General features: G+C 41.3%; 2 protein-coding genes across 2 annotated transcripts in view; one reads left to right on the top strand and one right to left on the bottom strand.

Annotated features, from left to right (window-relative positions):
* PRKDC (protein kinase, DNA-activated, catalytic subunit) overlaps positions 1 to 13,237 on the bottom strand; it is a 76,719-nt gene extending 63,482 nt beyond the window's left edge. The window contains exons 1-19 of the mRNA XM_088536365.1: positions 13,093 to 13,237; positions 12,622 to 12,698; positions 12,414 to 12,506; positions 11,724 to 11,798; positions 10,763 to 10,871; positions 10,469 to 10,581; positions 9,681 to 9,780; positions 9,091 to 9,146; positions 8,970 to 9,000; positions 7,907 to 8,064; positions 7,526 to 7,672; positions 6,201 to 6,365; positions 5,125 to 5,293; positions 4,139 to 4,188; positions 3,028 to 3,168; positions 2,559 to 2,708; positions 1,997 to 2,112; positions 1,181 to 1,340; positions 86 to 172 (exon numbers count right to left, since the gene is read on the bottom strand). Coding sequence (XP_088392491.1) covers positions 86 to 172; positions 1,181 to 1,340; positions 1,997 to 2,112; positions 2,559 to 2,708; positions 3,028 to 3,168; positions 4,139 to 4,188; positions 5,125 to 5,293; positions 6,201 to 6,365; positions 7,526 to 7,672; positions 7,907 to 8,064; positions 8,970 to 9,000; positions 9,091 to 9,146; positions 9,681 to 9,780; positions 10,469 to 10,581; positions 10,763 to 10,871; positions 11,724 to 11,798; positions 12,414 to 12,506; positions 12,622 to 12,698; positions 13,093 to 13,237 — 2,142 coding nt within the window. The remainder of the gene's footprint in view (positions 1 to 85; positions 173 to 1,180; positions 1,341 to 1,996; positions 2,113 to 2,558; positions 2,709 to 3,027; positions 3,169 to 4,138; positions 4,189 to 5,124; positions 5,294 to 6,200; positions 6,366 to 7,525; positions 7,673 to 7,906; positions 8,065 to 8,969; positions 9,001 to 9,090; positions 9,147 to 9,680; positions 9,781 to 10,468; positions 10,582 to 10,762; positions 10,872 to 11,723; positions 11,799 to 12,413; positions 12,507 to 12,621; positions 12,699 to 13,092) is intronic.
* A 659-nt stretch (positions 13,238 to 13,896) lies between these two features.
* Positions 13,897 to 21,611, top strand: MCM4 (minichromosome maintenance complex component 4). The gene is made up of 16 exons (XM_088536364.1): positions 13,897 to 13,966; positions 14,044 to 14,208; positions 14,779 to 14,942; positions 15,030 to 15,128; positions 15,239 to 15,334; positions 15,416 to 15,511; positions 15,940 to 16,078; positions 16,507 to 16,727; positions 16,854 to 16,974; positions 17,611 to 17,870; positions 18,387 to 18,752; positions 19,064 to 19,191; positions 19,878 to 20,085; positions 20,629 to 20,857; positions 20,970 to 21,103; positions 21,508 to 21,611. Exons 1-16 carry the CDS (start codon positions 13,897 to 13,899, stop codon positions 21,598 to 21,600), a joined length of 2,589 nt encoding a protein of 862 aa, XP_088392490.1. The 3' UTR covers positions 21,601 to 21,611.
* Positions 21,612 to 24,919: the final 3,308 nt, after the last annotated feature.

Here is a 24,919-nt window from a genome sequence, read left to right as displayed (position 1 = left end):
ATAGCTGGAATAATGCATAAGAATTTCGAGATATTATTGTGTAATTCTGATTGAGGCTAAGAAACTTAGCCATAAAATTACTTACCTCTTTTCCAAACTTCACAAATAGGGCAAAGCAAGAACTTTTTTCTGGGTCTTCAGCACATTTCTTAAAACCTTTCGGACTGACACCCTACAAAGCAGAAACAGCAAGTCAGTGCTACTAGAGAAAATCACCTGAATAATGTACGCTATACAAATATGAAGCGCAAGTTTAACTCAGAATATACACATACATACACGTACATAACACATATGTACATGCTGTCCCATATATACACATATAAATTTATACACATGAACACATACTGTCCCAGTATAAAATCTGCATGAACTGAAAGCTTAAAATATACATTTGCTCTCTCCAAGATGAGTTACTACCACTAGGTTCACATATCAAGAGTCAACTTTTTGGCATACAGGCATTTAATACTTCACAAAGTAACCAAGATACACGGGAATGAAAAAGTACTTTAAAATGATTTGTTTCCTCCTTGGCCCTTGGTCCAACAAGCCACAAAAGAAAAGAGAAAAAAAAATCCTAATATAGGATAGACACATGGCCAGAGCGCAGATGGAAGAGAAAACAGCAATTCACAAACAATGTCATCTGCTAAGGAAAATCCATGCCAGTGAGCTCCGAAAGTTCATTTATTTAGTACCATTCACCAGCAGTGGCAAGAGCAGTCCCCAGCTCCGTGCTGGCCACACAGGACTCTCACTTTACAATAACTTCCATGCCACAAATGGATCACCTACCAATGGGGCACGATATTTCCTGAGGAAATCAATGTGTGGGATTGTGCAAGCGTGCCTGAAATGCCTAACCCACGCAGATGTCTGCTGTTCTGACTAAGCTTTTCCTAATATCCAAGATAGATCTTCTGTACAGCACAGGTCAGTGGCTGGGAAGAGCATCACACATGGATAGTGTCTCTTCAGAAACTGAGCTTTCACCCCAATTTTGATGTTCCATGTGTTTTTAACTACAGCAGCACAGGATGCCATTACCTTTGAAACAAACAGCGCAGGAGTTGCAGGAACTATTTGCTGTTGTGCTTACATGTGTGAAAGGCTTGGATAAAAGACAGGCCCCATCATTACTACAGCATTAAACTTTTACTGAGAAGAGAGAACTCACCTCAAAGTATTTTATTTTCTTTGCAATCTTCATTGCAACAGAAAGCAGCTTGTAGAATCCACTAATAAGAGGTAGTTTTGTTGACTGTACAATAAGTTCGTAACCAAAGGAATACACCCAAGGGTTAAAGTATTCAACATGCTTCTCTGGAAGTATCTCTCTGTAGAACAGATACACAGAAAACATCAAAACAATACACCATTTTGGTCAAACTTCAAGTCAGTTCACTAAAGACAACCACTGCTATAATGGAGCATCTCCAAAGACAGGGAGAGGATAACTATGACTTCTAAGATGACTGTAGATTTTTACATTGCTTCAAAGTGCAAAACCATTTCTTGCTCTCATTACACTTTGTTACTAACTTTATAAAAAACATATATACTCACATAAAACATTGCATTACTTTCACAAACTGTAACATTATCATGGACAATAAAGTGGATATTCACAAATAATGCTGTACTTTTCCCTTACTGACCAAATACTGTATTACTAAGACTGAATTTCTGGTCTCTGAAGTACTTAGAAAATACGGCTAGTAAAATATTAAATGTTGCAGTGGATACTAAATGATGCTTACAATTAAACAATGCATATGAATGACTTGTATCCTGCATTCTCTTAAAAAAAAAGGAGTTGGTTTTTATCCATGATCCAGATGCCTGAAAGACACCTACTGTCTTCCAACTAATTGACCATGTGTGTTCAAAATATAATAAATGTGATCTTAAGTCAGAAACAGGCATCTTAAATAAACAATTTAAATTTCAGCCACTCCATAACTTCTAAACTACATAAATTACGTATGAGTACCTGCAGAATTCCACTAAATTAATAAAGGCAATGAAGTCTGTAGGCTTTGTTGGCTGAAGGTTTGAAGCGGGGTCAGAAGTAGGCACAACCAAAGCACTCTCAGTTTCAGTTTCATCCTGCAAACATTAAAAAAAAAGAAGGCATTTAATCGTGATTTTTTTATGTGAATAGTCATTAAGGTATTAGCAACTGCCCCTTCTGTTTTTTATGACTGTTGCTAGCTACTCTGATACAGACAGATAACTGTAATATACACATCAACAAGTCTGAAAATAATAAGGAATACTTGCTTATCACAAAAACAGTAAGCATCAAAACCAAAACCATTCTAGATGCCAGAGAAGGGAGTCTAAAATAACAGATTCCATAAATTTATTCTATGTTTCCACCTCTTAACTGAAATACAGCATCCAGAAATATGAAGTAAAACATTTTCGCCAATCAGAATTTTAATTTGAGGACCCTAAGAGGAACTATATAATAATCAGGAAAACAAAGCAAGGAGTGGGATTCTGCTTCCCTTACAAAAGCAAAGTTTACCAGACAAATCATTGTGCCTCACCTGTTCGTTAACTTGCAGTTTCTGCACAGTCAGGTCCAACTTCTCAATAATCTTCAAAACAGATTTTATAAGTTCATCGTATAATAAACGACTGAGGGACTTCAGCGCTGAACTGGAGGCCAGAAAGTTTTCATCTTCCAAAACAGATTCCTTTGCAGGAGGGATAAAGATCATGTTTCAACCCCATAAAGAGTAAGAACTGGTTCTTGAATTCACAAGCTAAGTTCTGGTTGATCTGAAGAATAAGGCTTTACAGCCTTCTCAGCTATGGAAGCCTAAATTTATCTTTGCTTGTTTAATTCAACTGACATGATATCCAACTAAAACCATTAGACAGTTGCAAAGCAGGACAGGCTACATATTTGGGGAAAAAAAATCTAGGACTAGAAAAGCAGTGATAAGGCTATACAGGTCTTACAGGAGTATACAGTGCCTCTCCTCTTCTACCCCATGTTAATTATGCTTTTACCTTCATTGTGTCACAACTGAGTAGACTTCTAAAGAGATACAGATAGTCCTTATATGTTGGTACTTTCCATTTCCCTGCTCCAACTTCTTCAGCTGCTGCAGACTCTTCTGATCCAGAAGTCTTCTTTTTCCCAAAATATTCCTAAAAGGACACAGTATTTTTCAGAAATGCAGTATATATATAACTCACTGTTCCAAGTCAAAACGTGTTGCAAAATTACTGGAAGAAACAAAAATTGGAATCATACAGCATCTGATACAAATAAAATGAACAATAATAAGTACCTTAGGGGTAACAATAACAGGTACCTGAGGGGTGATTGTAGGGAGGATGGGGCCAAACTATTCTCAGTGGTGGCCAGTGACAGGACAAGGGGTAACGGGCACAAGCTGAACCCCAGGCAGCTCCATGTCCATGTGAGGAAGAACTTCTTTGGTGTGAGGGTGCCAGAGCCCTGGCACAGGCTGCCCAGAGAGGCTGTGGAGGCTCCTGCTCTGGAGATCTCCAAACCCGCCTGGATGGACCCTGTGCCCCTGCTCTGGGTGTCCCTGCTGGAGCAGGGCTGGACTGGGGGATCCCTAGAGCTCCCTGCCAACCTCAACCGTTCTGGGATTCTGTGTAATAATCCAGAACTAACATTACAGCTCCTTGCAGAAGTCTCTAAAGTTTTCTTCTTCCCAGCAATCAGCTACTATAGAGACTCTAAAGTCTGCTGGATGGGATTAAAAACCTTTAAATCCACCCTCTAGCACAAATAGCACTGAATAGAACTTTTCCCCTTCTTTTGAAGTTTGCAAAATTTGTTAATGTAACAGAAAGCTGGATGACTATAGATACAGTCGACTTCATGACAGACAACCTGAGCAAAGAAGAACTTTGTTCCAGAGAACAAATATATATTTCCTTTTAGTTTCACTACTAGAAGGACATCCTCACAGTTCTGAGAAAAATGAACATGAGAGAGTAATAATAACTGGTGATAATAACTTTAAAAAGAACAGTATTATTTTTGCTCTTTAGCCTTCCCATGTTTACTTGAACAGATGGTCAAGAGCTAGCGTGAATACTTCAGGAATCTAGAAAACCAAATATATTTAAACAGTTATTTTACCTTTGAAAATGTGATAGGCTTGGAAAAGACTCTGACTAATCCTTGATGCACTGAAAGAAAAAAAAAAAGCCTCAACAGACTTAAAAAGACACAACATATATAACTTATACATCGGTAATCCATTAAATCCATTAAATCATAAATATGAATCTTCTATTTCATACATTCTGTCAGGATGAGGAAAATATAGGCATGTTTCTTAAATGACAAACATAAACAAAAGCAGAGACAATGATCAAGGGTGTTGCACAGAGAAAATTCCAACCTTGGCTTTTTGTTGCAACTGTTGCAACTTTGTCCTGAGTCTGAATGCAGTGGTGGTCATCGCATTGCCCTAATGCCCGTGTTAGAAAAGCCAAGAACTCTCTCTGACTCCCACTGACAAGGATTTATCCCAGCACAGTCCTTTGTGAGCACATCATATCCCATATCATGAACAGGAGAGACAATGAAAATACAATAACAGTAGAGAAAAGCCACTGTAAATAATTGAAATAAATTCAATCACTTTGGAACACTGTTATAATAAAATGTCAGTACCCTGGGGGTTTTGAAATTGTCAGCTATCAATGCTGCCACATTCATTATTAGATTTGCAGGACTAAATCCAAGGCATTGCATATTTGGAATCTCCACTTTCACCATGTTTAAATTCCAGAAAATAAAAATATTGTATTTCTGGTAAAGAGGACCCTACCGCAAGTTCACATGCTTTTCTGTAGAAATGAGGAAAGAGCACGGAACAAATTTTGGTATTTTCCTTAAACTTACTTTCTGTAATCCTTTGAGCCTTGAAACTAAATCAGATTACCACAAAAACATATTCTCCTGCCCTTGGACATGTCCCCTCTGACACTTGAAGCAGCTGTTAAACACATTCACTGAGTGATTTAGCAGTGTATGTTAAAAATGACACAAGAACCCTCCACTTCCATCGCTGAAGAAAAGAAAAGGTTTAATTAAAAAAAAAAATTCCAAAGACTCACCTACAGTGCTAATAAAACTCCAGAGAATTGGTCCTTTTCCTGTCAGGGCTAGGAATATCTTTACTATGGATCTGCAACAGGCTGACTGCATTTTTTCACTGTACTGTGGAAAGCTATCAATCTGTACCACAACTAGGTGTTCAAGGACTGGAGTGTATACTTCAGGAAGCTCGAATAAATAAAAGGAAAAGAAATCATGTGAAGACAATTATTTATCTCTATTTTCCTCCAGAACATTTGTAAGAAGTGTTTACATTATAATCTACTCTGAGAATGATAAAAGGCACAACACGTGAAAACATCTTAGATATCAAGAAAAACAGAATGTTTCTTGGACCATATCATGACAGGCAGTTAATTAGAGTTAATTAGAGCTTCAGCAAAACCAGCCATAAGTTTATTAGAAAAGTGCCAATGTAATTATCAGTAACACTGGCATCTAATCCATTCATTCTTAGATCTGAACACAGAATGCAAGACTATTTTCCAGCCTAAGCTTGCTTTCCAGCTCCACCCTGGACCCAAAAAGCCCTCATCGGAACAGATACTATACAGCATCAGAAAAAAATCTAAGTATTTGCCTCAGAAGACAGCCTAAGTATCAGTCCTGAAAGAAAAAGCCATAACCTGCTGGCATGGTGTTTTGATGTGCCCCATTCCCATTGTTTCTACAAGCTTTTCATATAACAAGAAACACTTGTGTATACATAGAGATGAAACTGATTATATACAAAGCTCCGTAGCACTAGGCAGAAAAAAAAATAAGTAAGTAGGTATAGTGAAATAACCAAAAAGAAAGTATGGCCATGTCCAAGCAATAGCTGTTCCTAAAATAAATAAAACCCTCTTTGCATTTGGTTACATGATTTTTATTAGAATGCTCTGCAGCATTTTATTTAGCAGCTTTTGCTTATTTTCTTTATTCAAATCTAGTATTCTTTTGACACTCTCCCTGCAGGAGCTAAAAGCCATTACACTGCAGACAAAAAAAAAAAAAATGTCTTCTACCACAGATAACTGCTCAGCTACTATATACATAAAAAAGATTTGGCTGGTACTTTAAAGACTCCACTTACTGTGTCTACATGGACTACCACACTTGCAATGGACTGGAGAAAACTTGGTAGCTGATATATATGGTCATCTACCGTCTCTGCCTCTGTGAGGTACATTTGCTTGCAGCGCTGAAGCAGCTCAACATACATGTAGTCAACGTCCTTAGAACGTATAGCTTTGCAGGGCTTATGGAGAGAAAACAAGACAATCATTTAGGGATTGTATACAAGCAAGTGAACACATGCTGCAACACTGAAAACCTAACCAAGTCATCACTGAACTATAATGTAAATAATCTTTTTTACATTTTCCAGGAACTCCACACATCTGAATAAATTTTCCATGTTTTAGAAGTAAGGTCTAAACTGCAAAGACACTGGATGACTTGACAAATACTTTAGCTATTCTGATCACTAGCACAGTATCTGCAGTGAACAAAAATAAAACCCAATGCAATAGATGCACTGTAATTTGCTACAAGAGTCCTTGAACTTTCAATCACAAAGTATTTCCAATTTCAAATCTGAGAAGTATGGAATTTCTCTGTAAATATCTTAAATATAGAATTAAAGATGCTATTATGCTCTTATTTCTTTAGGCAGTTTAGTCAAAAGACAAGTGGCTTACATTAATGCCATCCAGTTATCATTCACAGGCTACTACTACTAATATTTAGCAGGACCTTGGAGTACAAATTCTCAATCAAGCACATAAGGTTGGTGGTATGTAAATACTACCACTTTCTTTGTAATACTTTTATTTTAAGTGACTGATGACAAAGTGGAAGCTGATTCTTGATTATGCTTCCTGACAATCTCTGTCCTCCACATAAGACCCTAGGTGCAGCTTTGTTTTTATAATTTTCAGTTGTTTGACAGATTACCTCCTAATGTTCTATAGCTAGCAGCCCATTTTTTTTCTATTCAGATTGCAATTTCTGCTTATATCTGGAAACATATGAAACACAGGAAACACATGAAACACAGGAAACATATGAAGGGCTTCCTGAGCAAAGCTGTCCTGGACTGCTGTCTACACTGCCACTGGTTTGCCACCTGGAATGCTAATGACAGACTGAGAAGTATATTGTCAGTATTTCAGTGATTAAGGGCATACTGAGGCTTTGTGGCAGCCGTATAAGGTGCCCCATTAGGCTCAGGAGGCATTTCAGTAACTCTGAAACACAACACGTTTTACAATGTAGCTGCTTAATTTCAATACTTATCTGAAAACAGAAGCACTTCCTACATAAAAAGCTACGTACATTTGTAAAATGAACTGAGTGAATCCTAACTTTAAATCCATCCAGTATGCTGATTTATCAGAATAAGTTTCCAGTACATACTGCTGCAAAAAGCCCATATCCACGAATGGCAATGGACAGCTCTTTGTTGCTCGATTCCATTCTTCTGATGATTTCATAGAACTGCTCCATGAAGAACTGCAATTTGCTCTCGTGCAGCTGAGCATCCTTAGCTACCATTAAAGAAATCTGTAGAGCAGATACAACTCAGGGCACATTTCAAAATTAACAGAAACATGCAAGTAACTCCCTCAACCCGCATTAATCTTAAAAAAAAAATACATAGCTCATAATACAAAGCCTTTGAGGCAGAAGAATTACTTATTAAGCAGATTTGCTGAAATCCCAAACACTAAATATCCCCACTATTTTGAGAAATCTAACACTGCCTTTATTTCAGAGGTCCCAGTGGAGTCACAATACCTGCTTAAGAAATGAATCTAAGGCAGAATGACCCGCTTTCTTCAGCTCCTGATTTGTATGGCCACACCATTTACATATTGTTTTAAAGAGTGAGACATAGTTGTCCAGGAGGAAGGTACCGAACTGAGCAGCATGCCGGCTGAACAACTGTAGACCAGCTGCAATTTAAAAATAAACCTCATTAAGATGCAGATTTGCTTCACTTTCAACTGACTAGGCAATATTAGCCTGACTGGAAGTTATAAAATATATTCTTCCAACCATTGTGTATATATATATATATATACATAGTATTTTTTATATATATATAGTATTTTATATATATATATAGTATATATATAGATAGTATCATCATCCAAACATTAAAAACTTAGGCATAAAAGCAACCCTTCAAGTTCCTCTTTCTTTACATATATAGTTATGGAAAGTATGACTGTTTTATGAAATTATTCATGTTATCAGTGAAAAAAGAGAGGGACCACAGTGATTATGAGTATCTGACTGCACTATTTACAATTGGTGCATGTGTCCATGTGGTCAGGACACATGTTCATGTCTCTTCCTCCTCGAAACTTCAACACAGACCAGCAAAGAGCTAGAAACGCGGGTAATAACAAGGTCTCGGATTTATGCACAGATGAAATTTGAAGATCCCTCAGAAATCTGAATTTTTGTTTAGTCAGACCGTCTTTAAATTGGATTTTACACTTCACAGTTGCTATGGGCCTAGTGTAAGGCACAAGGCCTAAGTGACAGCACTGGGAGCCTCACGGGAAGGTTCTAGAAGCCCGGGGGGTTGGTGCTGCCTCCCTTGATTGATAGTGTCACAAACACGTCTGAGACTGGGCTGAGAGAAGGTTCCAGAAGGCCAGGAGCTGGGGCCAACACACAGGGGCACGTAGGCACCCCTGCAGCTCACACTCTTCAGCTAACACTCCTGTTGGTGGGTCTGATGCTGGACTCGGGAGCGGACCTCTGTCCCCAGAGAAGATCCCTGGCCACAAGACACCATCAGACAAGTGGTACCCACAGCGGAACAACTGAAACAACAACACGGGCTTACCTAGCTGCACTGCGTATCGCTTCTGATCCACCTGTAATATCAAAAATGTTTGTTGGATGTGGTCTATCCTTCAGCAGGGCTAATGAATTTAGGCAGACCAATTAATGTATGGAAAATATACCTGCGGCATGATTGCTTTCATTGCAAAATCAAAAATCTCCTTCGACGTCTGAGCATCTGTGGAACATTCCGATAAAAAATATTTAATTATTGACACACAGCAGTGAAGAAAAAAATAGGTATTTTTATCCAAAGTCTGGTATGAATAAAAACCTGGAAGCCCTACACGTTCCACTTATAATGGCAGAGACACTCTTTTTGCAGTGCTTTTAAATTTAGAATAAAACTATTATCTATATTCACTGACTTTTCTGAGTACCCAAGTTTTGACAGACATGTCTCTGCTTGCTAAGGAAAAGATATCTTTGGATAAAAGCATTCCAGCTTCAATGTGGCTCTCAGTGGCCTACTTTCTGGTTAGAAAATAGCACCTCAGACCTTTACACAGGGAAACCCACTGATGGCTTCATCACAAAGGCAGATTACATGGGTTCATGCAGTTGGATTGGCCTTGCAAAAATAAACCTTAAACCAGCAGGGATTTTTTTTTTTTTCAGAGTACACAACTAGAAATGTTGCTGCTTATGGGCTGCATAACCATTAAAATATACCAAATTCTATAACCACATTTCACAAAGAAAAGTAACACACCTTCATTGTCTGATTTGGTGAAGTTGTACATGAGCGCAGTCAGTCCCCTCAGGCAGCCTGCTACAATAGTTAATTTGGCTTTCCTTGTAGCTGATGTCATCTAAAAAAGCAGGAATTGAAAAAAAATATATATATATCCTCAAGCTAACAAAGATTTGCCCAAGGCTTCCCAGTTCCTGCAACTGTTAGGTAAGCTAATCATGTTTCAAATTAACACAGTTATGCCAACATCCTCAGGACCATCCACTTCTATGAACCTAAGTCTACAGAAACATGAACTGCTCAGAGACCTGGTATCACTTGGGGAGTTTTTAGCTACAAAAGTATGAGAATTCCTTTGACCACCATAAAATGCACGCTCAGCTAATCATAGCAAAATTTAGATAGCACACACTAACCTCTTAAAAACACTGAATGTAAGAAAGTAAACTTAGGCAGAGCTGTGCTGACGTGAGAAAAAAAAAATCTGCAGCTAGTACAGCCCAAATAAGAAGTTACCAATGACATAACTTTGCTTGGGCTGCCATAATCATTATGTATTTTTTACCTTTTCTCACATTGATTTGCTGTCAATGATGGCCTTCAGTTTTTACTTTGGTAACTTCTCTACTAGAATTAGAGAACACAAACCTTAACAGTCCTTAAGAAAGCATTTATGATTGCCCAGATAAACCTCTATAAATTGCACTGGGGTAACAGTCTGCTGGCATACAGCACTACACACACCAAGGCAAAAAGCAAAACAAAGCAAAGCAACCTTGGAGATGGAAAAGAAACTCCAAACATACCTGTGTTTTAAGTTCTCCCAAATAAGCTCGGAATAGCTTTTCAGAGTTGTTAATCATGTCACTAGGCTGGACCTCTCCCAAAACTCCCAAAAGCTCATATATCTTCTCCAAAACTGGAAAACAATTTGTTAATATTAAATATTAATTACTGAAATCATAATCTTGACACTTCCATTGCAATTTGTGAACACATTTGTCACAGCGGTAACAATTACACATTTCTGTAGGAGCTAATAAAACAAAAAAAAACAAGAATAAATAAAAGAATAGACTGATAGAAAAAATAAAACCTACCTGTATCAGAAATTTTACTTCTTATAGCGAGCTCCCCATAAAATTTATTAAAGATCTCTCCAACCTTCATTTCTTCCATTAGGTAGGAACCTCGTAAATTTTGGAGCAACTAAAATAAATGAAAAACAAGGACAACTCAGGAAACTTACAAATATCACCATCACAATTTTGTTCAGCCGAAATGAAAATGCAATCCATGTACATAATTTCAGCTTAAATATGCTATTCAGGTTTAAGACAGCTGGTCCAAGGAAGTATTGCCATGAAATCTACAGTAACAAGCAGCTACCTTCCTGTACATGTATTTTTATATGTAAAAAAATCAAGCAGGTTGGAAAATAGACTTAGCAATGGCTGCAGTAGCCTTTTTCATCCCGTATTTCTCTCCCTGCAGCTGTAAGGCCCATCTAAATCACAGAAGAACTGGCTCAAAATAAACAAGACTCCCTTCTGAGTTCTCATAAACAAAACGAAGCAGGTGCAAAGTATTTGCAAAACAAGTGTCTCACGCACCCAAGGAAGTGGATTATGAAACTAGTCTCACTCAATAATAAAATTTCTAAAAAATAAACCAAAAAACTTTCTCTACACCGTTCCCATACAGTCTCTAGTATGTTAGAAGCATTTACATAGCATTTGTGAGTAAAAATACAGTTAAATGGAAAATCTCCTAATAACTATAAGAGACTGAGAAAAATATCGCTGATTGCCCCCAAAACAAGTATGTCTTGCTATACCAGAGTTAGGGATGATATATTCATCCCTAAGCTAAGTGAAATGTTGGAGGAACATCAAAGGCAAATTATTGCTAAGATAAATCTTTTATTAACAGTCAAAATATTAGGCCACGCTATTGTGGACTTTGCATCTTTTGCATGATCATAGGAATGTAACAGTAATCATAGTAAAATAATAGATTTCTGCTAAAAACTAAAAGGGAAAATTGTAAAATGCAACTTACCTTCATCAGAAGTTCCACAGCTGAAATTTTACACTTTGCTGTCCTCTCTTTTGTATAAACAATAATACAAATTTGCTAGATAGAAAATAATAAATAGATAATATCACATATACACAAGGAGAAAGGATCCATGCTGTAACTTTTCTGCCTCTAGATTATTGTTCCCCAAAACAAGTAGTTATTAGCTTGGTAACAGAAATACAGGGGCACGGCCAAGCATTTCTAGGCAAAGCCATTTTATTTAGCGATGTACACACCAGAAACATCATTTCTGTAAGCACTACAATTTCCACTGACTTCTGCACAGAACGCACATATAACAACCTTGCAAAAGGAAAATTATTATATCAATATTTGAAATTAAACATTATTAACAGAAGTAGAAAATGTAAAATATTATGCTTAAAATATGAATTTAATCCGTATAAACTGAAACAATCTGCAACTATTATCTTCCACTACAGAGATACACTGAAAATTAACTATACCACTGAGGAAACAATTTCGCACTTGCTGCATTCACTACATCTTACATCAATCAAATCACTCATTTCGGCACCGACGAAGAAGTTCCAGGTGTATAGGGCAGCCAAGGAGGGGCTGAAGGACAGCCATGACCCTGTCATGGTTTGACACTCAGCCAGGTTGCGGTCCATGAAAATGCCTAAGCAATGGTTTTCCTTTACCCACCTTGACGCTGCAGGCGTAAGGATGAACCTTCTCCCCAATCTTTTCCAGAAAGAGACATAGAAACTTGAGCGCTTCTTCTCTGCAGTCTCTTAACTGAAAAGGAACGTATATAAATATGTGTATTTAGGGAGCTACGTGTACAGCGTAACACGCTCTCCACACAGAACTGCCGCGGTGTTTCTTATAAAAAGCAGGTTTTGGGGCTCACCTCCTCGACGCCGAGGGCCCTGTGGATGAAGGCGAGCAGGCCACGCTCCGGCGCGAACACGAGGGACACGTGCAGGGCTGCGGGCAGAGCACAGCCACGGTCACGCGGAGCCGGCACCTCCAACACCAGCAAACGCCGCTTTCCTCCCAAACCGAACGGAAAAGCCGGGCCCGGCGGCTGAACGACACGAGCACCCCCGGGGGTCTCTCTTTAAGCGGGGTCAGGGTAGCCCGGGGACACGTTTGTGACCGCAGCCCCCGCGCGTACCAAGGCGCGCGGGGAGGCTCTAAGAAAACGCGTATTTGGGGCGAGAGACCAACGTTTTAACTCGCACGAGCCACTATCCAGAGCGGATTTTAACGCGGTTTTTATTAAGTTAACGGGGGACAACGGCGAAACGAGGGGGTCGCGGGACACCAGCCCTCCTCCCCCTCCCGCGGGCTGCCCCGGCCGCCCCCCCGCGTGGCGCACCGCGCGTGGCGCCCGCGCCGGCCGCCAGGCAGGTCTCCGCCAGGGCGCGCAGGGCCCCGCCGCCGCGCAGCGCCGCGCCGCCCGCCTCGCCGGGCTGCAGGCAGCGGTGCAGCTCGCGCAGGCCCTCCTGCACGCGCCCCGCCATGCTGCGCGCGGCAGCGGCGCCGGGACGCGGAAGGCGGCGCGGAGCGGAACCAAGCGGGGGGGGGGACGGGAGAGACGGGCCGCACGCGGCGGGGCGGGAGCGGGCGGCTGGGGAGAGGGTTCGGAGAAATCCCGAGGGATCCCGAGCGATCCCGAGGGATTCCGAGGCTGGAGGGGGTGAGGCGCGCCGGCAGCGCGGCTCGGGGCCCCCCGCGACGCGCGGAATGGGCCGCTCCGCCCCGCCCACCGCGGCCGCCGTTTTGCCGCGAAACGCCGTGGGGGCGCGGGCGGCTCCACTGGCGGCGGGGCGGGGGCCCGCGGCGCGGCGGGGGCGGCCGCTGTGTCCCGGGGCGGCCAGGAGGCCGCGGCGCCGCCCGGCACCGCGCGCGGCCGCGCCGAGGAGACCCCGCAGCGTCCGGGCCGTGGGGCGGCCGCCCCCGCTCCGCTTCCCGCCTCCCCGCCGCGGAGTCCCCCCTCCCGCGCCCTGCTGGGGCGCTCCGGCTGGCGCCGCGCGCGCCCATTGGTCAGAAAGCGCGCGAGAGCGCGGGCACGTGACCGGCGCGGCGGCTCGCTGAGGTAGGTGGCGGGGGAGCGGGGCGCTCGCGCGTGGCCCCGGTCGCTCCGGTTGTTGTTGTCGTCGTTGTCGCCGTCGCCGCCGCCATGTCCTCGCCCGCCTCCACGCCGAGCCGCCGCCGCGGCAAGCGCGGCCGGAGCAGCAACCCGCCGACCCGTGAGTGCCGCGGGGGGCCGGGGCGCGGGGCGTGCGGCGCGGGCCGCGCTCCTGACGCTCCCGCCTGCGCCCCGCAGCCCGCGCCGACGAGGCGCGCTCGCCGCCCGCGCAGAGGCGGCGCGCGGAGGACGCCGCTTCCACGGGGGAGCTGCAGCCGCTGCCCGCGTCGCCCGCCGCCGAGGCGCGCAGCCCCGCCGGCCCGGACGCGCTCTTCTCCAGCCCGCCGCAGTTCCGCCACTCGGGTAGGCGCCGGCCGCGCGCGCGGGGGCCCGGGGAGCGGGGGAGGCCTCGCCCCGGTGCTGCCGTTCCCGGCTCGCGAGGCGGTGCCTGTGCCTGGCCGAACCCCCGTGTCCGTTTGCCGGAGGAGTAAAACACTCCGGAAAACCGCGGCCCTTTCTATGTATGGGGTTGGAGCCGGGTGGTGATTCTAAAAAGCCTTTCTTGCCTTTGTAAGTAGGGTTGTCTCTAGTTGTAGCCGGTAGCTGCTTGTTGGTTTGTTGGCATTTACCATGCTCAAAAATATCCAGAAATGCGTTATTTGACTGGAAAATGCTGTATCTTGCCTATATGGTTAAACACCAGCACACTTTAAACCACTTTTGTTGCAGTTTTTAGAGCTTAACTAAAACACACCTGCTTTGGAAACACGTGTGTGCAAAGAAAAGGTCTAGACTGGGTCCACTTTTGTTTTCTCTTGTAATGATAAACGGGCATTCCCATGGTTGGTGCTGGTTCCTGCATGACGGTGGGGTTCCTTAGCGTGACCGGAGAGCCGGCGGCTCGATGGGCACAGCCCGTTGTTTTCCTCGCAGCCATCCCGCTGGACTTCGACATCAGCTCCCCGCTGACGTACGGGACGCCCAGCTCGCGCGTGGAGGGCACCCCGCGCAGCGGCGCGCGCGGGACGCCCGTGCGGCAGCGCCCCGACCTGGGCTCCGCGCGCAAGGCCCGCCAAGTCGACCTGCACTCCGAGGGGGTAGGTGGGCGACGCCAGCCCTAGGCCTGGCAGCGCCCTTGGGAACGGCCCTTCATTCCTGCGTGTCCTCCGCTTGTTCCCACGCAGCCCGCTGAGGACGTAGCGGCAAGCGAGCAATCTCTTGGGCAAAAGCTTGTCATTTGGGGAACAGATGTTAATGTAACGTCATGTAAAGAAAAGTTCCAGGTAGGTAAAAAATATAGATTTATCTTAAATACTGTTTTTGGACTGTTACAAGGTGCGTGTGTACTACTAAACTTAATTCACCCTTCTTGTTTCTCATTTTCAACATCCAGAGATTTCTTCAACGCTTCATTGACCCCGTCGCTAAAGAGGATGAAGATGTTGGCTTGGATCTGAACGAGCCTCGCTACATGCAGCGACTCGAAGAGGTGCCTGGAACAAAGCTAAAATCCTCTTTCCTCTTCTTTATGTGCCATTGAACTAAGGATTGCTTTTCATGTGTTTTGCAGATAAATATGGTTGGGGAACCATTTCTGAATGTAAATTGCGACCATCTAAGGTCATTTGATGAAAATCTTTATCGGCAGCTGATCTGCTATCCTCAGGTGAAGTAATGCATTTGTTTTCTGGCCGTTAAGAGGCTCTTTCATGTTTTTCCTCTTTTAAAAAAAAAATTGGAAGATTTGTATGTTGCTTGTTTTCTATAATATTTTATTTTGTAGTATTTAGAACTTGATCACAGTTATTATGGTAGGCGCCACATAAATAGAAAGTTAGCTAATAAATTGTAGTGTATCTAGGACACAGAGGCTGTGTCCAGAATCTGGTGTCTTTTTTTTTTTTTTTTTCTTTTTTTTTGTCTACGCAATACTCAGATTAATTTGATTTAAATACTAAGTTTTTCTGCTAGGCAGGGGAATGCTTGCCTGGTATAACATTTAGTCATAACACAGCACATACAATCACAGGCCAAAATATTTTGCACAAAGCATTTTTACTTCTAAATCTAATTGTTCCCAATTATTTAATACAGGAAGTGATCCCTACATTTGACATGGCTGCCAATGAGATCTTTTTTGATCGTTACCCGGATTCAATATTAGAACATCAAATTCAAGTAAGGCCATATAATGCTTTGAAGACTAGGAATATGAGGAGTCTAAACCCTGAAGGTAAGCTTTTCATTATTATGTCAGGAAACAACAGTACGGATTAAATTTAGTGAATGTTACCAGAGAATTATATAAATGATTGTACAAAACTAAAGCTAGGCCCATCTAGACTGATGTTCTCTTTGACATCGCTGTTCTGGAAGAAAATAATCTAAATGAAAAAATGCAGAATAACTTTTCATTAAAGAAATTCTTTTTTGACATCAACTGCTGATGTTCTTAGTTCAGTAAGTGCAAAATTTCTTTCATTTGTGTTTGTGCCAATTCAATTGCTTATATAATACAGGTTGCCTTTTTATTTGTTTTGGCCAAATAGTTGGAAGCTGACTATAAATGTGTACTTCCTACCTATAAAATAATTGTCCAAGTTCTGTGATAAATTGTTATTTTAAGCACCATGTGCTGACACGGGTATCTCCATCTTGCAGATATTGACCAACTCATCACCATCAGCGGGATGGTGATCAGAAGCTCCCAGTTAATTCCCGAGATGCAGGAAGCCTTCTTCAAGTGCCAGGTCTGCGCCTTCACCAGCAGGGTGGAAATCGACCGTGGCAGGATTGCGGAGCCGGCCGTGTGCAAGAACTGCAACAGCAAGCACAGCATGGCACTGATCCACAACCGATCCATGTTTTCTGATAAACAGATGGTACGTTGCGTCTGGGTAGCTCTGGAGGGGAAACAGTCTTGACTCTGCGTATGAACTGTGCGTTTGTCACTGCGCTTTGTACAAAAGTTTTGCCTGCTTGAAACTAATGCTCAGATTTTTGGTTAGATCAAACTACAGGAGTCTCCTGAAGATATGCCAGCTGGACAGACCCCTCATACTGTTGCCCTGTTTGCTCATAATGACCTTGTTGATAAAGTTCAACCAGGTGACAGAGTAAATGTTACAGGTAAAATGTTACATCCTTCCCCCTCCCCATCAGTTTTAATGCCTTAATATACCGTTATGCCTATCTGATAACTGAACACGTCCATAGGGTGAGTCATGTATAGCCAGGAACCTTCTAAGTCTGAAACGGAAATACAACCCAACTTGCATACTGTTATCTACATCTGCTTGTTTGTTATTTTACATCAGCTACATAAAATCATTTCATGGCAGGTTTCCTTCTTTACAGTGACTTGTTCCCCTACCCATAACGTGCTGTCTTCAATCTTCAGTTGTGCATTTGAAATTCTTATACAAATATTTTCAAAACCAAATCAGCAAAGGGAACCCCAGGATGGGATGCAAGGCAACCCCAAAAAAAGATGGTGTTTTATTTTATTTATAGGTCACCTCAGAGGGATGCTGACTGTAATGTTGTCCAGCAAGTAGGCAAATTCACTGTGTGCAGTAACAGCACAGTGTTAACAGAGGCCTAGGAAGTCCACTCACTTCCTGGTACTGGAGAAAAAAAGGATTAAAATACTGGACTGTTTTGAGAGACTTTAATTTACAAGGAAGAATGTAAAAAATGTGGGTTTATCATGTTTCTTGTATCATATCGTCTTCATTTAATGCTGTGATTCAAAATTGTATTTAGGTATCTACAGGGCAGTCCCAATTCGAGTTAACTCAAGGGTCAGCAATGTAAAATCTGTCTACAAGACCCACATTGATGTCATTCACTATCGCAAAACTGATGCAAAACGCCTGCATGGTGTTGATGAGGAAACGGAGCAAAAAATGTTTGCAGAGGAACGTGTGGAAATACTAAAAGAGCTTTCTAGAAAACCAGATATATATGAAAGACTCTCTGCAGCATTGGCACCAAGTATCTATGAGCATGAAGATATCAAAAAGGTAAATACAATAAAAATCTAGAATTTTAAGCCATACTTATTTGGAAGTGCATTTGTAATTATGAACCTTTGCTACAAATACTTTTATTGAGTCTCGGTAAACAATTATTTTTTTTAGCTGACATGACGTCTAATTTTTCTTAAAACCTTGTGCATGCTTGCACAGTTTTAAAATGGTCTTATCAGAACAAAGGTGATACATTTATAATCATAATTATTTTCATGGTGTTTGGGAATGTTTAGAGGGAAGATGTAGAAGTTGATGAAACAGTGGAACTGGCATTAACTTAATTGTGAGACTATGGAACCCTAGCACTATATGTTTTGAAATCAACCAAAATCGAGGACATCTCTAGATAAAATCCTATTTAAGGCTTCAGAAAAGTTTCAAGTGTTGTCTTACCTCTTAATTCTGCTGATTTTAAGTGTTTCAGTTCATGGGATGTTTTAATTCAACAGTTAGATGGGCTTCTACTATTGGCTGATGGTTAGATTTTGATTAAGCCTATTTTTATAGGGAATTCTGCTCCAGCTTTTCGGGGGATCGCGAAAGGATTTCAGTCGGACCGGAAGAGGCAACTTCCGAGCGGAGATCAACATTCTCCTGTGCGGCGACCCGGGTACTAGTAAATCCCAGCTGCTCCAGTACGTGTATAACCTCGTTCCTAGAGGCCAGTACACGTCTGGAAGAGGCTCGAGCGCGGTTGGTCTCACTGCGTATGTGATGAAGGATCCTGAGACACGGCAGCTGGTTCTCCAGACGGGTGCTTTGGTACTCAGTGACAACGGCATTTGCTGCATTGATGAATTTGATAAAATGAACGAAAGTACAAGATCAGTTCTGCACGAAGTCATGGAACAGCAGACCCTCTCCATTGCCAAGGTAGAGCTCCTTTCGCTCCCCCCGGCATGAGCTAGGCAATTGAAACCACGTATTAGCTGAGGAAGAGGTTAAGCTTCATTGTTGTCACTAGTGGATTGGTTCTAGACTACACTAACTCGCACAAGAATGACAGATAACATAATGCAAAGGGCTGCATCCCACATTTGAAGTATTTCCAAGTGATCTTATTTCGTTTTTCTGCAAGGCTTTGCAATAGTTTGTGATATAGGAAGCACATTAATAGTATAGCAGAACTCTCTCTTCTTAAGATAACTCGTTTCACGTGTTTTTTTTTTTTCTTATTTTGACAGGCTGGAATTATCTGCCAGCTGAATGCTCGCACATCTATCCTGGCAGCCGCTAACCCTATAGAATCGCAATGGAATCCCAAGAAAACAACAATTGAAAACATCCAGCTTCCCCATACATTGTTATCAAGGTATTAGGCAACTTCCTGCATGTCCCACTTCTATAGCACGACATGCTATACGTGCCCTTGTGAAAATGACTTGCTATGAGAGAAAAGAACAGCTGTGTTCTCCGTAGCTTAGTGGAAAACTTTTATAGCGTTGATTTCAAATGTTACTGAGTTTCTGTGGGAGCAGAGAACTGTCTTGCAGTATTTGCATCTCCAGCTTAATATTATGTTTTTATTATAAAAACAAATTATTATTTATAAATAGTTTTATGAAATTATTATGTTTTTATTACATAATTAGTATGTGTTGGAATGCCTTCGCATTAAACAGGAAGTATGTTTATCCATGCATGCCCCATTTGCTGTTGCCTTTGAGGGCAGTAGCGTTAGCAGCAGCTTCGTTCTCTTTTCAAAAGAAACAAATGAAAGAGCCTGTCAGTCTTGACCAAGGGAGGGAACTTCACAAGCAAGGGAAGCACTTCACAGAATTTCATCGTCAAAGTTTCAAACCTACAGGCAAATCCAAGCTGTCAATACCTTATAGCTTTCCTCCAAGTATTTATCTGTTTTTCTCACTCTAGGAAAATCAGCTTTTCATTTAGTATAGCAGCTTTACCTATGGTGTCTTGTTTTATGGTTTTGATGCAACAAACTATTTTACATGGCAAGAAAATATACACGCTAACGTTGGATTCTTACCTGTTCAGGTTTGATTTGATCTTCTTAATGTTGGATCCACGCGATGAAGCCTACGATAGACGTCTTGCTCGCCATCTGGTTTCTTTGTACTACCAAACTGAGGAAAAGATGGAAGAGGAGTACATGGATATGGCAGTACTGCGGGATTATATTGCATATGCTCGTACTTTTGTAAATCCCAGGTTAAGTGAAGAAGCAAGCCAAGCCCTTATTGAGGTAAAGCAATTGCAGTTAATGTACTGGGTCTTTTCTGACATGTCAACAATGTTCCAGAAATCTTTTCTAAAGTATACTTCCTATAGAAAATTTCAAGATCTTTCAAAAAATTCTAAAAAATATTAGCACTTAGAAGGACAAGGGGATGAACATAGAAGTCATTCTGTGCTGTGATCTTTTAACTTGCTTTCAGAAATATTGGTTTGGTTTTACCACATTGAACGCATAATTTTTTACTGAAATTAAGTAAGTATGCCAGTACAGATGGAACTAAGTGAAAGCAGCCTAAAGTTTTTCCAGGTGATTCAGAAATTGATTTGTTATGATGACTTGCTGGATCAGGGAAAGATTTATACCTGATATACATATCCTTCATGACAAAAGAATATAACATATATGTATCTGAGCAGAAGTATGTGTTTAGAACTGCTCTTGTTAGAATAGCTTGTATGCCAGAATAGTAGGTACAGGGTAATTCTGAAAATTCTGTGAATAACAGACAGTATGATTCACTGAGATAGTTGATGAATTTCTCCTTTTCAGGCATATGTGGATATGAGGAAAATTGGCAGTGGGAGAGGAATGGTTTCTGCGTATCCTCGCCAACTGGAGTCTCTGATCCGGCTGGCAGAAGCACATGCTAAGATACGATTTTCGGGTAAAGTTGAAACAATTGATGTGGAAGAAGCAAAACGCCTCCATCGGGAAGCTCTCAAACAATCTGCTACTGATCCAAGGACAGGGATTGTGGATGTATCGATTCTTACTACAGGTTTGTATTCTCAAAGCAATAAAGCTGGGATGCTGTTGGGCTTCTGTCACTCATAACTTAATCTGTCTTTGCCAACTTATTTCTGAAAAGTAAGGCTGTTTCTTTTTGTAAGGAATGAGTGTAACGGCTCGCAAGCGGAAGGAAGAGCTGGCTCAAGCCTTGAGGAAACTTATCCAGTCGAAGGGCAAAACCCCAGCTTTAAAATACCAACAGCTCTTCGACGATCTCCGAGCACAGTCTGAAACAGTAAGTGTGCGGGGAATGTTTTGAGTACACATTTTCTTTAAAAATGTTTGCTTGTTTTTCCAAATCAACATAATCTCCAAATCACAGTATGGATGGGAAAAAGAAGCCTTATTTGTTCAGTTGCTGCAAGGCAAATACTACTGCAGATAAGGGAGCTATAGTATGTAGGCTTGCAGACTGATAGCTGGGGTAGTTAAGATTGCTGAATCTCTGCTATAGCAGAAGCCAGAAAAAACTAATTCAGCTTTATGGATCCAGGCCAGATGTTAACATTTGGAAAAAAAATATGGAAATTTGCAAAACCTGATATGAAAACTGATATGAAAAGTTAAAAACTACTTTTTTGTGCATGTGTTAAGTTTTTTTTTTTTTTTTTTTTTTTTTTTTCCCCCTCCTTCTTTAAGGCTATCACTAAAGAAATGTTTGAAGAAGCACTTCGGGCCTTGGCTGATGATGACTTCTTGACTGTGACTGGAAAGACTGTTAGATTGCTGTAAGGCAGCTCTCCTTGCAAGGCAGCTGGCATGGTTTTACTTACAACGAACTTACTTATAACGAACCTTACAACGAACGTGGCAGACTTGCAAGATCTTCTGGCTTTGGGCCAGATTTGGGACTATTGTTTGCTTGGACAACAGTAAATGGTCTTGAAGTGGCACTTCTGTCAGCACAAAAGATTTTAAAGGAGCTAAAAAAATTTTAGCTTAGGCTATTTACATTTGAGCTAAATGTATTTCTAACATGCTACTGCCACAAATTTTTATTTTTTTTGTAGAAGTGAACAAGAGGTATGTATTCACATTGAATTGTAGAAATTCATTTTAAATGACTTTTTTGGTAAAAGCAATTTGTTAGTATTTTCCAAATATCAAAAATAAAGTTACTGGATTTAAGTTTTTTTTTTTTTTTATCATTAAATTCATTTACATTATCATGTAAGAGTGAGTATCTTGTGATGAACATTTACCAAGCTAGAGTTCCAAGAGAGAGTTTTTTTTTTTTTTTTTTTTCCTTCTTTGGGAATAACAAAGCAAACCCCAATCAATGTCAAAAGGGCAGATAGTTTCTACTTGAACCTCAATGCTTTCCCTGCAATTTTAAGCATCACTAGATAAATTAGGATAACCACCTCCTGCAGAAGCTCATGTGAAATCACCTGAGGAGAAGGCGCCACTCCCCTTCTCCCCACGGGCTGAGCAGAAGCGTTCCCTAGTTCACAGCGGGGTGGAGAGCACCAGGCCGGCCTCCACTGCTCACAAAGCCCCCCACAGGCTGAAATAACTCAGCTCTGCACTGGCTCCTGCACACTGCTACTACCTCCAGCACAGGGGAAGGGAAATCTACCATCTACTCTTGCCATTTGAACAGGAGACGCCTTTTCAAAAAAAAAAAAAAGAGAAAAAATAGTGACAATCTTCTGCCTTATTATGCAACAAAAGCACCAGTTGCTTCTCTTTGCCGTAGCTTACAATATACATTTTCAGTTATTTGAGTTTGAGGGAGGAACTTGCTTCTTAGTAGGAAGAATCTCCCCAGCCTCTACAATTAGTAAATAGAGCTCATTATCTGCTCCCTTGTGAGTTACTGGGCCATGGGCGGTCTAAGTCTCTAACTTAACACATTGAGAGATAGATTTTACAGTTGTCTTCAAAAGAAGTCTGTAAAATAAGATCCGAATACCCTTAAATAGCAAAATAGAGTCCAGTGACGCTGATTTTATGGCATCTTATTTTTCTCACTGACACCTTATGAACTATTTATTTTGCTTGATGATTTTTGAACTATCTTGTGACCTCGTGCTTTCTCTTAGTGTAACATATCTTTATTCTACAGTTGCTGTCTACAGTCTGAGAAAGTTGCTTAAAATCAGACCACTATTTACTTTCTGAAAACTGTCACTTTGGTCCTTTTTCCACTTAGAAACGTTGTTCATAAGCTCATGCTACCCCCGTTGATAAACCGTCTCCCTTTTTCATGCACTTTGGTATCTAAGAGGACTACCCCTTACCTTCAGACTATTTGGTACCTTCCCTTGTTGGACAGCATCACAGAAGTTTCTTAATATGCTTTTGAGTGAAACTCTGTAAAATAGGGATTTGAGTATAGTAATACATCTGGCTATACTAGCAGAAATTCTCAATTTATAATGAGATGTCAGTATGGAAACTATTACTGGACTATTCATGTACTAACATATTCCAGACATATATTGAAATGCGAATGAAGTCAAACGTCCCAGGAAACAGAAGATTTTGTTTTGCACCTGCATCAGATTTTAGCTCCCCTTTCAACATGGGAAGACTCTTTATCTTCTTCTATTTAAGAACAACTACTAAGTGAATCTCCTGTACCTGATGTTCAGTCACGTGCAGATTAACCCCACAAGGTGGCTCTTAAAGCCCTGAAATACACAGAAAACAAGAGGAGGATGTAAATAGGTTTGCAAGTTATTTTGCATGCAGGTTCAGGCCTGTTTTCCCTCTTATATGGAATAACTTCAAACTCTACATCTATCCTAATTTACTGCTGCATTTACTCTAGAACCCAGAAGAAAGGCCTTAAAGTCTTCTCTGTTCTTTACAAAATGAATACTTAAACAGTTAAAGTCTACTACCAGCAGAAAGGTGTAGTAATTCACTCTTACATGTCAGTGTTTGCTATTATCTTGTCTAACCCTAGAGATAAGCTGCTATTAAAGTGAAATAGAATGGTGTGCATCTTTTTACTGCACAGAATACAGTCACTAACTTGGAAAAATAGGCTGAAAAATACAGTCTTACACTTATCTGTTATGACTGGTGGTAGATTCAAAGCTGGTACTTCATTTTTCTGTGCAATTGCAGAATTGTTTTTAAAATGACTTGGTCCTTGTCCTCACCAGTTACATGCTGCAGCGGGAGCGGATGTTCAAATCCTAGGTGAGAACAAACGGATCACACTGTACCCGAGCTACCCTACTCCCAAAGACTGTGTTCGCTATGCCGTAGTGGCAGTCACTGTGGAATTCAGTGTTATCTTCCTAGAAAGCTGCACAGTTAGGATTATCTCTGGAAAAGAAAGTGTTCAGAAGACAGCATATAATACACCTTCTCAGGCAGTGATTCTCTCCCCCTTTTTTTGCAGTATGGCTCTGTAATTTCATAATTTTATACCAGTTGTGTAATAAACCCTCTGGATCCAGCAATATGGACTGAAAAGATAAGCATTTTACAGGTGCTTCTGACTTTGCAAGATCACACATGCTCAAGTATTTTTACAGAACCAGCATTTTGCTTTTCATGATGGGATTCATCATCCTAGGAGGTAAACAGATAGGGAAACTCACCCAAGTTCTCAGTTTTACAGGGTCACCTTACAGTAATAACATTTACAGACAGCCTGGCTCCACTTCAGATTTTTAATTAGTATGAAATAATCACAGATCATAAGGAATTTTTCTATTTTCAGTCAGCACACCCATCCATGTTCCCCTTGTAACTAGCAGTTTTGGACTTGATAAGAAAAATGGAACATTGGTTTTTATTAACCAAAAATAGTAAGGAAGGGTCAGAAGCTTACCTCTAACTTCCCTACCTCTAACTTAAGTTCCCTACCTCTAACTTACCTTAATTTTAACAATGACTCATCTTTTTCTTTAAACTTGAGTTGATTCCCTGATCCAGCTCTAGTATGATTTCACAAAAAGTTTAATTAGAAGAAGATTCCATATTTCTGGACAGGAACCAGATGTGCAGCTGGCAAAGCACAAGCATTCTTAAATTATTTCCACCAACACCATTGTATAAACTTAACCATAGTTGGACAGGTGAGGAAACA

This window comes from Tinamus guttatus, unplaced genomic scaffold (genome assembly GCF_059628265.1).
Source record: "Tinamus guttatus ecotype Peru unplaced genomic scaffold, ASM5962826v1 Tinamus_guttatus_pri_ptg000659l, whole genome shotgun sequence".
Classification (NCBI taxonomy): domain Eukaryota; kingdom Metazoa; phylum Chordata; class Aves; order Tinamiformes; family Tinamidae; genus Tinamus; species Tinamus guttatus.
The sequence above is the reverse complement of the archived record's forward strand: the minus strand, read 5'-3'. Positions and strand labels throughout refer to the sequence as shown.